Source organism: Euprymna scolopes, chromosome 2, assembly GCF_053919585.1.
Source record: "Euprymna scolopes isolate OS-2025 chromosome 2, ASM5391958v1, whole genome shotgun sequence".
Taxonomy (NCBI): Eukaryota; Metazoa; Mollusca; class Cephalopoda; order Sepiida; family Sepiolidae; genus Euprymna; species Euprymna scolopes.
In genome coordinates, this window is record NC_136483.1 from 19952686 (window position 1) to 19969573 (window position 16888).

Sequence of the window (16888 nt, forward strand, 5' to 3'; positions counted from 1 at the left end):
TCCTCTCATGACGATGACTGGTTCTACACATGCGTCAGATGACGTCATGACCTGATTTACTTTAAATAGTTGAAAAACTGACTAAATTTCATGTACGTCGCATTAGCTCAGCTGGTTAGCACGTTGGTTCGTTATCTAAACATTTTGGGTCCGAATCGTGGTGTGAGATGTCTTTTTTTTTTTTTTTGATTTTTTAAATTTAAATATTGAACCAGTGTTATTTAAGCCATTTTTCACGTAACGTTGGTTTTTCTGTTTTATTTTTTACTTCGCTTATCCACCCCCGACCACACCCCCCAAAACACCCAGGTACCCACCGATTTTTTAAAAATTTTAATATCAAAACAGGCTTATTTAAACCATTTTTCACGTTTTTTTTTTTTTGGTTTTAACGTTCGTTTTTCTGTTTTCTTTTTTGTTTTTTCGATTTTTACATTTAACATCGTTCGTTTGCCTTACGTTAGTTTTTTTTGTGTTTTTTTTCAATGTTTTGATTACCCCCCCCTCTCTCGCTTAAGTTTTATCGTTCGTTTTTATGTTTTCTTTTTTTACTTCGCTTGTAACAAATAAACCTGGTCATTGACCTCATTTGCTGAATAGCTATTGCTTACGATGTCGTAACACTCTACGACTTCTGTGCGGGCACCTGTCAATTTAAAATAAATTCAAACATCTTTCAGTAACTCATTCTGGCTGGCCGAACGGTTCATGCTTTTTTCACATTTTATTTTCCAACTTCGCCTCAGGGCTTCAGGTTCGATCCTACCCCCCCCCCCCCGGTTTCTTCTTTATTTAAAAGCACACACACCTCCAAACACCCGGGCATTGCCGGGTACAATATATATAAAAGGCAAAATCGGCGCGCGCATTTTTGTATGTCAAGCATTAGCTTTTTTCACTGGGGTTCTCCGAGGGGTTACTATGTCTTAGAACTTTTTATATACCCCCTAGATTGTAATATCTACAATTTGTGAACGCACCTCGCATCTATATTTACTTGAGCGACTTTTATAAAATTTGCACTATTCTGTCCGTCGGTGTGTTTGTTAGTCTTTTACGTATAAATAAAGTGAAACTAATTGAAGCGAATGCAGTTCCTTGACTTTCATGCCAGGGACGTCCAGAAAGTAATCAGCTTTGATCAATGCGGTGAAAACTGTCATATCATACAATTGCCATTCATTTGGACACTCCTCTTTTATGGGAAGCTGGTTTTCCCCCAACATCTTGAGGAAAAAAAACAAAAAAACTTCCTTGCAGCCAAAGTCAAGTGTAGGATTTCATTCCCTTATGGCGTGATGTTTGACCTCATTAAATTTACGCACCTGTGTGAACTCATTCACTTAAGTTTTTAATCGTTGATTTACACCCTTTTTCACTTCGCTGCCTTCGTGGTAAGATGTCAGGTTTTTTTTTTTCACCTTTGCTTTAAGGCTTTGAGTTCGAACCTACCTGCCTGCCAAAACCTTTTTTTTCTTTTACACCTCCAACTGCCGGACATTCCTGCTCGTCTTCTATATATATAAAAGGCAAAATGTGTGTGTATGTCTTGCAAAAACTTTCGACAGAGGCGACAGAACCTGACCAAACCGGTATTGTTTTAAACCTCAAACCTTCGAACGACAAACATCGAAAAATTGGCCCAAAACATTAATTCCTTCACCCTAAACTTGGACGTTTTATACAAGGAGGGGTCAATTTTTTTGTCACCATTTTAACAAGTCATTGTTCCCTTTTTGATTGACTACGGTTAATTCTGACATTCGTGACTTCTATTTGTACCAAAGAGACATCGACTAAGACGTCAGTTTTTTTTTTTCCTTCTTTGCGTTTTGGGTTCAAGCCTGCCTGTCTATTACCACTTTTTAAAAAGTTTTTTTTTTTTAACACCTCTGCCTACTGTTGTTTTGATCATTTTCATACTGAGACAATTACTATTTATTGGGATACTGCCAGAGTACCCCCTTTTTTGGCCTATCTGCTTTCCCCCCACATTAAAAACGATTACATTTAAATTTCTGCATATCAGTACAGCCAGAGAAGCAGGCAGCAGGAAGGGAATTCCAAAGTCTAGCTGTTCGAGGGAAGAAACTATTAGAGGGAACCCACCTTCTTTGCAGCAGCCTTTGCAATGTCCTATGTATTTGTTCCATTTCATATTGCCTGCAAATGTTAGGCCAAGGAGCTTGAAGGTAGAATTCTCAGATAGGGTGCTATATGTCATGGATATAGGGGGTTGGAGAGGCATCTTGTAATTGTTAAAGGTACAGGATACTTCTCACACCTGTCAGTACCCTTAGTTTCTACAAAACCATCTATATATATAAAAGGCAAAAATGTATACATTTTTTCTGTATGACTGGCAAAGGCTTTTTTTTGCAGGAGTTCTCCGGAGGGGGGGGGGGTTACTATGTCTTATAACTTTTTATATACTCCTTAGATTATAATATCTACGATTTATGAAACAATGTTGTAAATATCTTTTTATTTCAGTGACTTTTATCTTACAAAATACGCGCTGTGAATTCGTTTTCTCTACTACTACTACTACAGTGTGATATTTGACCTAGAAAACCATACGTTGATATTCAGCCACCTGCGTTTTTAAACACTTATTTTCGACTGTTCTCAAGTCCCTGCCTTCGTGGCGTCATGATATGTCATCAGATTATTAACCTCAAGACTTCGGGTTCAATCCTACCTCCCTTCCTAAACTTTTTTTGCTGTTTTTTTTCTTCTTTTTTTTGTTTGTTCGTTTTTTTAATATTTAAACAGGATTATTTCGCTTATTTTCGTTTTGATCTACCCCCCTCACCCCCAACGCGCACACACACACACCTATTAGTCTATAATATAAATCTCAGCTGTCTGTTTATAGGTATGTACGTCTGCATAAAACTTTTGACAAAGGTGACGAATTTTCACAAGATCGATATTGTTTTAAAGCTCGACCACTTTGGACGACAAATATTAAAAAATTGGCCAAAAACATTAATTCCTTCACACTTAACTGGGCACTTTTCTACAAGGAGAAGTCAATTTTTTTTTTGCCAAACTTTTCCAAAGTCATCCCCTCTTTTCGAGTGACAAACCTTAATTTAAACATTCGTCACTTCCGGTTTGTGATGGGCACAACAGCAGAGATGCCGCGTTTATATATTTTTTTTTACATTCTTTTCCTCTTTCGCGGTATGGACCACATTTTGCGCAACACACACCTCCAAACACCCGAGCAATGCCAAGCACCCAGACTAGTCATGTATAGAGTATTGTTGTCATATCTCTACTGATGCAGCAGCCACTAATCTCTCCCTCTTGGACAGTGTCTCTAACTCAATAAATCCCACACTGTCTGCCAAGCTGCAGTCCCTGTCACAGACAAACCATCTAGACTCAAAATGTCTATTTTTTGTTTTTAATAAGTTGTATTTTTCCTTTTATGGTAACCGACAAGAAATTGGTAAATAATCTAGCAAATAGGCAGCATTTGTTTTATTTTACTTTTAGTTTTAATTTTTTAATTCATGAAATTTCAAAGATGTTTTTAGAAAAGAAACAAAAAATAAAATTGACTTAAACATTTGTTGCAAAAAGTACCAACAATAATTTTTGTGCGTAACGTTTTTGAATGTACATTATTTTGCAAGTTTAAAATTTTAAAATATTTTTTTTTGCTAGCTTTTCATAATATATTTTTATATACATCAAGCTTTTTAAAAAAGTATTTACAGATAAGTTAAAGAATTACTTTGATAATCCATTATCATAGATGTAACATTGTAAGTACCTCCAACATGCGACACAGTTTTAACCCCCCCCCCCTGAATGTAACACGATGTGACTGTAATTTAATATTATCATCCTAACTTTTTTGCCATTTAAAAGAAGAAGCTTCAAATAAATTAATATTTTAAAAAATTTTTTACAGCATACAAAAATAATGAAAATGCGAGACAAAAATCGTGTTTACATTATCGATGCTTTAAAACAGCGTTCCTATGTAATGACGTTTTTTAAGCCGTTGACACACCCATGTTTTAAAAATCTAGCAAAAATCAAATAATAATCATATTTTCCTGAAATTTTTTATATTTATTCATTATAGCAGGCCCATCTGGCATTGCTCAGGACCGTATAATAAAACAATGAGAAAAATTAAGTTTGAACATATCAGTCAGAGAGAAATTTTTTTATGTCTGTATATCATTTGCTATCTCAAGCAAAAGAATATTTTAACTAACCTAGGATGTGAATTACACAAATTATGTATAAAATGATTTTAACTTCCTTAGGACATGTGATTAACAGCACGAATATTAAATAATTTTATGATTCCTAGGACAGATTTGTATAACACATATTAAATAATTTTTTTACCCACTGAAGAGTAATGTAAATATATATCTGAAAAAATTCAACATACTCTCGACAGGTATTGTACAACACATATGAACTAATTTCTCTTCCCACCAAGGCCATCATAATTTTAATAAAAATGAATTCACTGTTAGAAGATGAATCATTAGAATTTCCAAATACATAAATACATTGTCTTTGTTAGTGATTAGTTAACGCTTGCTTCAACAGAAAATTTGTCATTACTGTATATCTTTCCCCACTGCAACTATGATTTTAAGTGTAATTATATAATTTCTAGAATAGGACTGAGCAGATTTTCCAAATAAATATGTAAATATTATTTCAGCACAGTCCGTAATCTGTATGTCAGTTTCTTATTTAATAGATTGTTAGGTGAAAGTACAGAATAGTTTACAAAAATACCCTCCTCTCCCTATATTAAGAATGGCTTTCTAAATTATGTTATTTCAGCATGGTCCATATTTAATGTGTCAGTTTTTATTTATTGTTAGGTGAAAGTACAGAATAGTTAAGACCCTCCCCCCATATTTTTAAAACGAGGGAGGGGGGATGACACATGGAATAGGACAGTGCTGGCTTTCTAAATGTTATTTTTTCAGCATAGTCCGTATTCTGTATGTCAGTTTTCCATCCCCTTTCTTAAAAAATATATATGAAATAAAGTAAATATGAAATCGTAAAGTTCTACAACCATTTCCGGAACTCATTCAATATCATCCCATCTCTTAAAAATAGATAAAAAAAAAGAAACTTTGAGATCGTAAACTGCTTCAGCTAGTTCGGGGACAGACTCCATATCACCCTTCTCTCTTAAAAATAGATATGAAATAAAGGAAATTTGAGATCATAAACTGCCCCCGCCATTTCTGGGACTGACTTCATATCCTCCTGTCTCTTATAAATATATATGAAATAAAGTAATTTTGAGATCGTAAACTGTTTCAGCAATTTCCCAAACTGATGCCATATTCCCTCTTTCTCACTGTTAAAAATATATGTGAAATAAAGTAATTTTGAGATCGTAAACTGTTTCAGCAATTTCCCAAACTTATACCATATTCCCTCTTTCTCATTGTTAAAAATATATGTGAAATAAAGTAATTTTGAGATCATAAACTGCTTTAGCCGTTTCCAGGCCTGTATCCCCACTTCTTTTAAAAATATATATGAAATAAAGTATTTTTGAGATCATAAATAGCTTCAGCCATTTCTGGGACTTGTTCCATATTCCCCTCCCCACCTCTTAAAATATATGCCGTGTCGGTTATTTTGTATTTTTTTAAGAAGGAGGTAATGCCTGGTAGAAAACTATATTACGCTTACTTGGCCTTTTGGCTGAGATCAAAGTGTAGTATCTGTTCTGATGAAGCATTTCAGTGAAAAATCATCCACTGCCCCCCCCCTCTCCATAAACAGAAAAGTGGTGGTAATGCTTGGGAGAATGAACAGGCACTAATTCACCACACCCCAACCTCACCTAAAAAAAATGAAAGTTTGGTAATCCCTTGCGGCCTCTATAGTACTTTTTGATCCTGGATATGACCTTAAACTATATCCGATGGTGAAGCCCCAGAGTACTTGACCCCCCTCCCCACCACTCCATCATCAATCAATACATGAAACGGATACTTAATGTTAACTAATACTAAACAAAAATAGAGATAATACAAATTGTTAGGTGAAAGTACAGAATAGTTTAAATAATACCTTCCCCTCTCTATATTAAGAATGGCTTTCTAAGTAATAATATTATTATTTCAGCACTGTCCGTATTCCGTGTGTCATCCTCCCTCCCTCGTCTTAAAAATTATTTATGAAATAAAGTAAATATGAGATCATAAAAAAGATATATAGGTGTGTTTTCATATTTACAAATTTCAAACCGCGAATAAAATTTACGTTTGATTTCATTTTTTTTTTTTTAATACAAAGACATAAAAAAAATGAATTGGTGTCATCAGTTAAAATTAAAATAAATTAAAAAACCCTCCCCAAAAAACGAGCATTCCAGCCTGAGAAAAACTGAATGTATGCGCATGCGCATACAAAAACAAAATGTCAGCTAATGTTTAATGAACATTTTACATGTAAATTTGCCGATGTCTGTATGCAATATACATGCATGTAAGCAAAGATATTATTCGCTATAAACCACCCTTGGTGCATGAATATTATTTCCTGAGAATCTCAGTGCTATGTGACCAGTAGTAAGAGTTTACCTGTTAGATATTTACACACACACACACATGTCTACTGTTTTATTTATATAGAAGAAGAGTAAATAAACTTACAAAATAAAAGTAAGTTTCATTAAATATATTAGAGGAAATATTTTTTTTAGGTGTTTTATGAAAACTAAAAAAAAAATAAATGTAGGTCGATAAAAATTTCAACATTTTTTTAAAGCTGAAAAGATCAAATAATTAAAAAATAGTTATTTATATATATATATATATATATATATATATATATATATATATATATATAAAATCCTGTCATTTCTCCCTTACCTTAAAGTTGTAAATAAAATTGGACATAAAATGAATATTATTATGTTAAATGAAAATAAACAATTTTTCTTGATTTTTCTCTGTAATATAATTATTTGAATTACAACAAAAAAACAGAATTCTAAAAAATAATTATTTTTAAAAAGCTTTAAATGATGTTAAATTCAAATATAACATGATATGAAGTTTAAACAGCTTTTTTTATATAACAGGTTTCCAATATTAAAAAAATATATTCATATAATAGAATATATGACTCTTGAGATAATAAAAATTGGAAAAGCAAAATCTACTAAAAAAAAATTGTTTGGATTTGATTATTCAAAATGATAGGGTGATATTCAAATTTTGTGCTGTTTTTCCAAAAAAAGTATGAACGCCTGTAAGCACAGCATCTTTAGATACATGTATCAACAGACCAGGTTAAAATTAATTTTATCGTCTGTGTAGTTTGTTATTAAAAATCTATGTTTCATATAAAAGTTAAGTATTATATTGTTTTTTTATCCATTCTTTTTATTTATAAATGTCTGCGTAAATGATCTTCCATAGAAATTGACCCAAACACACAAAATGATGACGTCACTTATTGTGTATAATGATGATGTTTTACACAACGGTTTGAAAGTACTTATTGAACACAAACCCCGTTTTCAAAATAAAATCTCACAAAATTCTTCTGAACATGGAAAGTTATTTTTAGCAATTGAATGCTTTTATAATTATTTAGCGTGACATTGTTCCTAATATTTCTGGAGGGAGGGAGGGAGGGAGAGAGAGAGAGAGAGTGAGAGAGAGAGAGAGACTGACGAAAAAGCTACAAAATTGCTGACTGTCCCACCCCCTCTCTATCCCTGGTCACTTGGTGCATTCTTATGGTTTTGTTTGTTTTAATAGCTGTTTTCTATGTTTGTTTTTGCTAAAATTAAAAGTTTCACAAATTATAACTTTATCAAAATGCCACTTAATCTCAGAATTACATTTTGATACATATCTTCTGCTAATGAGACATGACTTTGTTTCTTCTGCTTAAATTATAATTTTTGAAAGAACCTTTGTGGACTTTGTAGGATGAAGAATAAAATATCCACCTTTCTGATTGTAGATTGTTGTTTTCTGATTGGTTGAACAATTTCATTGTTTCATTCTTGACCCTCAGCAGAGCTTGAAAAAGTGTATCCTGATTCTGCTTCATTATCATCAGTAGAAAGTAGATGTAGAATCCAATTCTTAATGTTTTCCATGCTAGTTTTTAAAAATTTTAATTTGCATATTGGATTTAAGAAAGTAGACACAAGTTTTATCATTCAAATAAGATAAAAATCTTGGTTCCATTCACTGAATTATTCAACAGTATTTCACTATTATTATTTAATTATTGGAATTCTTTTGAGATGAGTAATTTGTATATTTTTATTTTTTGAAGACTATTATCCTCATCTTTTTTCATAGTTATTGTTTCACGACCTGACGAAGGCCAGAGGAATAGTTGGGTAAAACGTTGTGAAACAACTATAAAAAACAAGATGAGGATAATAGTCCGCAAATAAATAAAAGTATTCCATTAGTCAGAAATAACTTCAGAGCAAAACTTGTAGTCGTTATCATTGATATGATTAAGGTGTTACTTGTTTCTTTGATTAATTCTTCAAATGGACTCGACAATGGTACAGTTCCAACATACTTTACAAGAGCTTTTTGTTGTTCTAAATTCCTTTTCAGCATATATGTTGAATTCCACCCAGTGGTCTCCTCTTGAATGAGTTTGTTTTTTCAAATTAAGCTGATTCTATATTCCAGTTAATTTGCTAATTGCTAATGGAGAGCGATTAAAGTAAGAGACTATATTTCTGTTGTAATGATTGTCTTTCTGTTGGGAAAATAATTATTTATCGAGAGTTGCAATGTATGTATGAAACATGATAGTGACTCTAAACTACATATTTGTCTCAGAATCCTGCAAAACTAAGAAAACTTTATTGGAGATTTTATATTCATCCCGAATATTGTGCAATTCTTCACTTCTTTTTGCACCTGTGTGGCCAATATTGATTCTCTTGTAGTTTAGTGTTCAACAAGGCTCATACTTGTTCCCGGAAGGTCTGCCTTTGAACATTTATTGTGTTTCGTTATCCTTTGCTTCTTCTTGATGAACTTTTCTAAGATGGTTTAACATTTTTAGTTGTTGTAAAAGTTTTTGCTGATTTGCCACTTCTTGATATGATGGCTTGAAATAACTTTCAGACAGATGTACGAGGGGCATGCAATAAGTAATGCCCCTGACTCACTTCCCATAGCAGTAGAGCAATGAAACTTGGCACAGTTATTAGTCTTTCTCTACATAGGAACCACCCAGAATTATGCATTTCTCCCATCGTTTGATGCAGCTCTGGAGACCGTTTTTGTAGAACATCCCAGGTTGGTCCTCCAACCACGATATGACTTCAGAAATCAAGGCTGCATCATATGGGAAACGCTTTCCTTTCAAAAACAACTTCATGGCTGGGAAAAGGTGAAAGTCAGAGGGTGCAAGGTCAGGAGAGTAGGGAGGATGGGGGAGGATTTCATAACCACACGCCCGTGCTTCTGATCTGGTGACATGCGAGTTGTGGACCGGAGCATTGTCCTGCAGGAGGAGGGTACTTTTGCTGATCTTTCCCCGCCTCTTGATTTTGATAGCTTCCCTTAATTTCCTCAAAAGTGAAGCATAATAGGCTCCTGTAATTGTGGTACCCTTTGCCAGGAAATCTGTCATCACTACTCCATCCTGGTCCCAGAAGTCTGTGAGCATGACCTTGCTAGTGGAGGGCTGCACCCTTGCCTTCTTTGGAGATGGTGAGTCCAAGTGCTTCCACTGCATTGACTGGGCTTTGGTCTCTGGATGCACTGAAACTAAAGCTGCTTTCAGGACCGTCAGCAACCACTGTAAAAGAGTAATAAAAAATGCAAGAGAGCTATATGCTCAATCCGTTAAATTCAAAATAGCTGAGCAGCGGCTTGATTCCCACCAGTTCTGGCAAATAGCAAATAGGATCCTGAACAGAAACGTGCGATCTATCCCAACCATTATCAATGGACCAGAGGTCATCTCGACAGCATCTCGCAAGGCCAAATTATTTGCCAAAAACTTTGCGGCAAATTCTACCCTGTGTGACGAAGGCCATCAACTCCTCATATTCCCTCCTATAACAGACAACACGCTATGCAACATACAAATATCTGTGCATGAGGTCACCAAGCTAATTAAGAACCTTGACTCCAGTAAAGCAACTGGTCCCGACGGTATTCCAATTATAGTGTTAAAAAAATTACAACCAGAACTTGCCCCCATACTTAACAAACTGTTTAAGCTTTGCCTTAAGGAGAAGTGCTTTCCAATACTCTGGAAAACCTCATCAGTATGCCCTGTATTTAAGAATTCAGGTGATAAGTTATCCCCCCTCTCAGTACAGACCAATAAGTTCCCTGTGTGTCATGAGTTAGTTGCTGGAATCCACAATAAAGAGAGAAGTAGTCAACCACCTCAGCAGAAATAACCTTCTTAGCGGCAAGCAATATGGTTTCCACTCTGCTAGATCTACAGCAGATGTGCTAACGGTTATATCTCATAGGATTAGCGAATCTCTCGACAAAGGCTTAATTTCTAGGGCAATTGCTCTCGACATATCAAAGGCCTTCAATAAGGTTTGGCATAAAGGCCTACTACACAAGATTTCCAGCTACGGTATGACTGAAAATGTTTTCTTAATCATTAAGTCATTTCTCTCCGATAGGCTCATAAGAGTAGTGGTTGATGGGCAGAAATCAGAGGCCCACAGTATTAACGCTGGAGTCCCTCAGGGGTCCATACTGGGCCCAACTCTCTTCCTGATCTACATCAATGATCTCCCAAAATACATACTAAAATCTTTCGTTGACATCTATGCTGATGACACGACCATCTATGGCAACACATCAAAGGCCGTAAATAATGATGTTCTGTCTGATTCTCTCTCCTCCGATCTTGAGCGTGTGGTACAGTGGGGAAAGAAGTGACTGGTTACCTTTAATGCATCTAAGAGCAAGCTCCTGTCTCTACATCATAAACGCTCTGACCCCATCTGGCATCAATTGAAATGGATGGCTCTCGTCTAGGAGAGGCCCCAGGTTTTGATAAGCCCCTGGGTTTGACCTTTACCTCTGATCTTAAATGGAACACATACATCAAGTCTGTTGCCAAGGTCGCTGGGAAAATGGTGGGATCCTTCTACCGCTCCAGAAGATATCTCACTAATGATGCAATTCTCTATCTATATAAGAGCCAAGTATGTCCAAAGATGGAGTACTGCTGCCACATCTGGGCGGGAGCTGCTAAAAACAGCCTATCCTGCCTTGACAGAGTACAAAATAGACTTTGTGGCTTGGTGGGGGATGCCCTTTTCTCTACCCTGCAACCTCTTTCCCACAGAAGAGATGTAGCGAGCCTGTCATTGTTCTATCATTATTTCCATGACAAGTGCTCGTCTGAGTTCCATTCTCTGGTCCCCCCTCGCCAATCTTTTTAAAAAAAACACCCGACTAGCTGAAATCACCGTCAATAATTTTCCCCACTCCCTATCTGTGCCTAAATCAAAATGTAGATTCCATGAACAAAGCTTCTTTCTTAGAACTGCACGCCTGTAGAACTCTGTTCCGCTTGCCTGTTTCCCTCCCGACTTCAACCTGGATGCCTTCAAGTCCAACACAAACAAATTCCTAATGAACCGCCCCCCTCCCCCTAAGTAATGACACCTTACAAATTCTCCAATGCTATTGCTACATTATCCCTTTGATTACTGTACACACAATAACCCTTATCCCCGAGTGGCCATTGCGCCTTGATAAGTGGTGAACTCCATGTAAAAAAAAAAAAAAAAAAGTTCAGAGTTGTAATTTGCCACATAACCCATAGAGATATAAATCATTGCACATGGAAAATTTCAGTTAGATCAGACAACTGGAAGTGGGTCAGGGGCATTACTTATTGCACACCCCTCGTATTCTTATTTTTGGGATTGACACAGAATATTTCCCATGGAAATTGATTGGCATAATGGTTGATGTTAATATTTAATTAATTTTTTTTATGTATTTAAATTACTTATATTTGATTTCTAATTAATTTATCTCAAAATATACATTATCTAAACCAGAAAGAGGCTCTTCTGTTTTTCTGCTTTCCGACTGATTACAATATGGTCGTCTTCAAGTCCAATGTGAGCAAGTTCTTGATTTACCCAATTCCCACTACTAACGATTACTACAACATTTTCCCATTGTCTACTGTACACTTATTAACCCTTATTCTCAAGTGGCCTCCGGGCCTTGATAAATGGTGACTCCTTTGTAAAAAAAAAAATAAATAATAAAATATATGTAATGGTAGCACAGATCCAAAAATGAGGAATAAGAGTATGACTGATGAAGAATGCTTTATTTTTAGTTTGCATGTACAATTCGTCAACGTGAAAACTAAATGATAGAGTAATAATAACCACCAGTATCCATGACAAATAATACCTTACCTGAGAATTCTTCCCTCCCTCTTGGATAGGTCCCACTTTGTCAATTAAGCTCCAACCCCTGTCCCATCTCCGCAATCTCTATGCCTGTTTTACAAATATTTTAATGGAATGTGTTCTGATGAACTCGTTGTACTTGTTCCGCCTTGATGCACATATCCCCGACAAACCTGCTTAGCAATTAAATTTCATCCCTTCACTGTTGAAGCCCCTAAAGCTAGTTTTTTCCCTCGAACAGCTAGACTTTGGAATTCTCTTCCTGCTACCTGCTTCCCTGACTGTACTGATATGCAGAAATTTAAATGTAACGTAAACCAACATCTTATTAATCTTTCTTGGGCATGGTCCCAAATAGTAGCCCCTATGTCCAAGTGGTGACATGCCTTGTTGGGAGTGAAAATGAGTTTAAAAAAAAAAAAAATTCTTAACAGTAATTTAAAGTATAAAATAATGTAAATTTGATAGGAAATGAAAGAAGAAAAATCTTCCATATTTGCCTTAAATTCAGCCACATGTAAGCGATGCACCAAACCTTTTTATTTGAAAATTAGAGATTTTATTTTTCGGTTGTGGAAGATTCAGATTGCTTTTTTTTTTTTTTTTTTTTTTTTTAACCAAGACAAATCAGTTTTCACATATAATCTGGCTCAACCTCATGCACAATGCTTAAAAAAAATCTCATGAACAAATTTTGCAAAAATCCAAAGACTTACGACTTACGAAATAATTGACAGTGCAAAAAACATAAGTCATTTCCGATTAACATTGGCGGATAAATAAAACTGATGAAAATGTAACATTTTTCAACAATAAATTAATAGTTTTGGAGTTCTTCTGTCTTTATACACAAATTAACTTATGATACTAACTTAGGAAACACTATTGGAAAGTCTGTGAAAAGGTTTAAAGAGTTTATTGCAAAAACATGTAATAATGCACTGTACATATGACCTATCTTAGTATCTGAGCTTTCTTGCAAATTTCTACATACCAACTTATGAACCACTTTTAGACATAAAGTGAAACTAGAGCATTGTTTGCCGTTGTCATATATTGCTTATTTAATACTAAAACTGATCGTCTTGACTGGTGTTTTTTTTAGGAGGACAGGTGAATGAGATGAAAAGTAGTGAGAGGAGGGGAATAAAGTAGGTAGTATCAGTGTTGCAAGAAAAGGAGGATATAAAGAAAAAACAAAGCAAAATGTGACAATGTACCAACACTGATCTCCAAAGATTTCTGATATTTTTTTCATATAAAATCAATATGCACATATAAATAAAACTTGTTAATATGTTGAAATATGAGCTTTATTTAATCTTATGATTTTGTGCTCCTTTGATTTGTCTGTTTTTTACGGCATATCAACTCTTTTTTAGTTATTAAATATTGAAACATTGAGCATTGCCGGGGTCGCTTTCTCTACTGTACTAGAAAGTTACACCTGAAAGTATCTTGTACTTCTAGAAGGCCACGATTTGCCCATGTATGGAGTATTGTTATCACATTTGGACTGTTGCATCTGCTACTAGTCTCTCGCTCTTGGACAGAGTTCAAAAGAGAGTCACCAACCTGATAGGTCCTGAACTGTCATCCGAGCTTCAACCTCTGTCCCATCAACAAAATGTTGCATCCCTCTGCCTGTTCTACAAGTATTTTAATGGTGGATGCTCTGATGAACTACAAGCCCTTGTACTCCTTCGACGTAAATACCCTCGACAAACCCAACAAGCAATAAAATCCCACCCCTTCACAGTAGAGATCCCTAGATGCAAGAAAGCCTTCTACTCTAATAGTTTCTCTCCCAGAACTGCTAGACTCTGGAACTCCCTTCTGGGTTCCTGTTTTCCTAACTGTAATAGGCTTTGAGAAATTTTAATCAAATCTACTGCATAAAGTTTTGTTTCATAAATGTATACAACCATTGTATACAAATGAATAGAAAAAAAACAAATCTTCTGAAAAAGAAAGATTTAAAATTGAAACCAAAGATAAAAAAAATATGTATTAATAAAACTCAAACAAAATATGTACCTGTTTCTCACCTATATGTAATTTTAATAAATATGTATTGATATTTTTTAAATTTATTATTTATCAAATATTTATTTACAAAGGAATCGCTGCTTATCAAGATCTGGGGGCCACTCGAGGATGCTTGTAAGGTGGTCAGTGAGTCATAATGATCGGTAGTAGTGAAAATTGAATAGAATTAGATTATTTAAGTGCTCGATTCAACAAGAACTTGTTTATATCGAACTTGAAAATGACCATGTTGTAGTCAGTAGGAAAGCAGGCAGGTAGTTATAGGAAAGAAATTTTGTTCATGGAATTTTTGTTTAGATTTAGGTACAGATAGAGATTGGGGGAAATTGTTGACAGTGGTTGGAGCTAGATATGCATGTTTGTTGTGGATGTTTTGCAGGGTAGGAGAACCATAAATTTAAGCTCAGTTGATCACTTGCCATGAAAATAATGGAACAACGAGAAAGAAGTTACAAGGAGGAGAAAAGCGTATCACCTGCTAGGTTTCAAAGCTGGTTTTGAACTCTGTCAATGCAGGAAAGGGGTTCTCGGAGCAGCTCCTCTTCACATGTGACAACAGTACTCCATTTTAGGACATATTTGGTTCTTATTAAAAACAAAAATAAAATAAGGGAAAACTGAAAAGAATTAAAAAAAAAATTCTAATAAGTATAGACCTTGCTAGCTTATGTAAAATGAATGCACACATTTTAGGTTGAATTTTTGAATGCTACTTTAAAAAAATAGTTCATGATCTCTGTAGTAATAAAACTATCAAATTAGCTGTTGTGTATTTGTGTTTATCGCCTATATGTAACTTTGATGAATGCACATTGACAAATAAAATAATGAAAAACTAAAACGATTAAAAAAAGATGTAATTTTATTTTAAATTATTTTTCTCCATTCAGCAATATATCTCCACCCAGATATATTTCTTTATATTGATGGGATAAGACAAGAAATTCTTTTATGAAATTTGTTTTAACCAAAATTTTAAATGTTTCTCATTTTTATTTATAGCCTCTCCCTGGCAGTAGTCCTGCTGCTTCTCCGAGCAAAGAAAAATATGGGGATCGTTTCATTCCGAGCAGGGCAGGTTCCAACTGGCATGTTAATTTTAATATGATTCAGGTAAGATATTTATCAACAATTTTGCTCTATTCTCATGATTATTTTTTTTTATCTTATAACAAAAATAATTATTTAAAAGAAGACTTACACTTTATTGCAGTTTCATGGTAAATCCAATCATCAAAAGTACATTTCTATTACATTTGTGTTTGAATGCGAACTGAAACTAACGTTCATGTTATTGATTTATATACATATATATGATTGTTGAGCTGGATTAAATCCGACGATATGAAATAAAATGGAGGTGGAAGGACCTGGATACTCAACGTTTTGCCCGATTTATGCGGGCTTCTTCAAGAGGGATTGTCAATGACCATCCCTCTTGAAGAAGCCCGCATAAATCGGGCGAAACGTTGAGTATCCAGGTCCTCCCACCTCCATTTTATTTCATACATATATATATGTCATTCATAGACAGACTATTTTGCTGTATCACAGCTCTTCAATGCAGCTAGACTAATATTCATCTCAAGCTAGGAATCAAACCTTCAACCATTTTGTTGATAGTGAGCAGTTCTCTCACTGAGCTATGGGATCAACACTCGTAAATGATATCTCCCATGTTTTTATCTAAACATTGACTTTTCAAGTGTTTCATTTGTTTATTTACAAAGAGCTTTGCATTACCCTAAGTAAACAACAGGTGATATACAAAAATTTAAAGTACTCCTGGTCAACACAGATAATATATATATATATATAGAGAGAGAGAGAGAGAAAAGAGAAATTAAAACATTACCATAATAAAATTAGTTTTTATAAGTTTTTTAAATTAACAATTTAATGACAAACTATACCTTAATAATTTAATTTGACTTTATTAACCGCTTTAATGTTAAAGTAGGAGCACATCAGGATTCTGTAGTGTATTATCTTAGTTTATTAGTAGCATTGTCCAGAAAGTTCTGTACAGGTTGTCTTGAAGGAATGCTGTATGCTGATGATTTTGTGTCTGTGAAACAAACCCATTTGGATGAATGCTATGGAAAGTACAATATGAAAAGAGTGAACGTTACCAATATCAAAGTGATGATCAGTGGTTGTAATGTGGGAAATCTCTCCAAAAAAGGAACGCTCAATTGCTCAGTTTGTGAAAAGGGAGTCAAATGCAGTTCAATTTTATGTGATACTTGTAAGCGTTGAATCTACAAGAAGTGTGGTGAAATTCCTGATAGGCTGAAAGCAGATAACCTTTTTGCATGTTAGAAGTGTAAGACAGAAGATGTAAACTTAAATATGGAAAAAGTATATATGGATGGCAAAGCTATTGAGATTGCCGAGAAGTTTTGTTACCTG

At 34.7% G+C, this 16888-nt stretch overlaps 1 protein-coding gene across 2 annotated transcripts in view; it reads left to right on the forward strand.

Annotated features, from left to right (window-relative positions):
• Positions 1-16888, forward strand: part of LOC145289539 (fizzy-related protein homolog) — a 114326-nt gene that overhangs the window by 39558 nt on the left and 57880 nt on the right. For both annotated transcript variants that reach the window (XM_080136419.1, XM_080136420.1), the window contains exon 3: positions 15479-15589. In XM_080136419.1, the coding sequence (XP_079992545.1) occupies positions 15479-15589 (111 nt within the window). The remainder of the gene's footprint in view (positions 1-15478; positions 15590-16888) is intronic.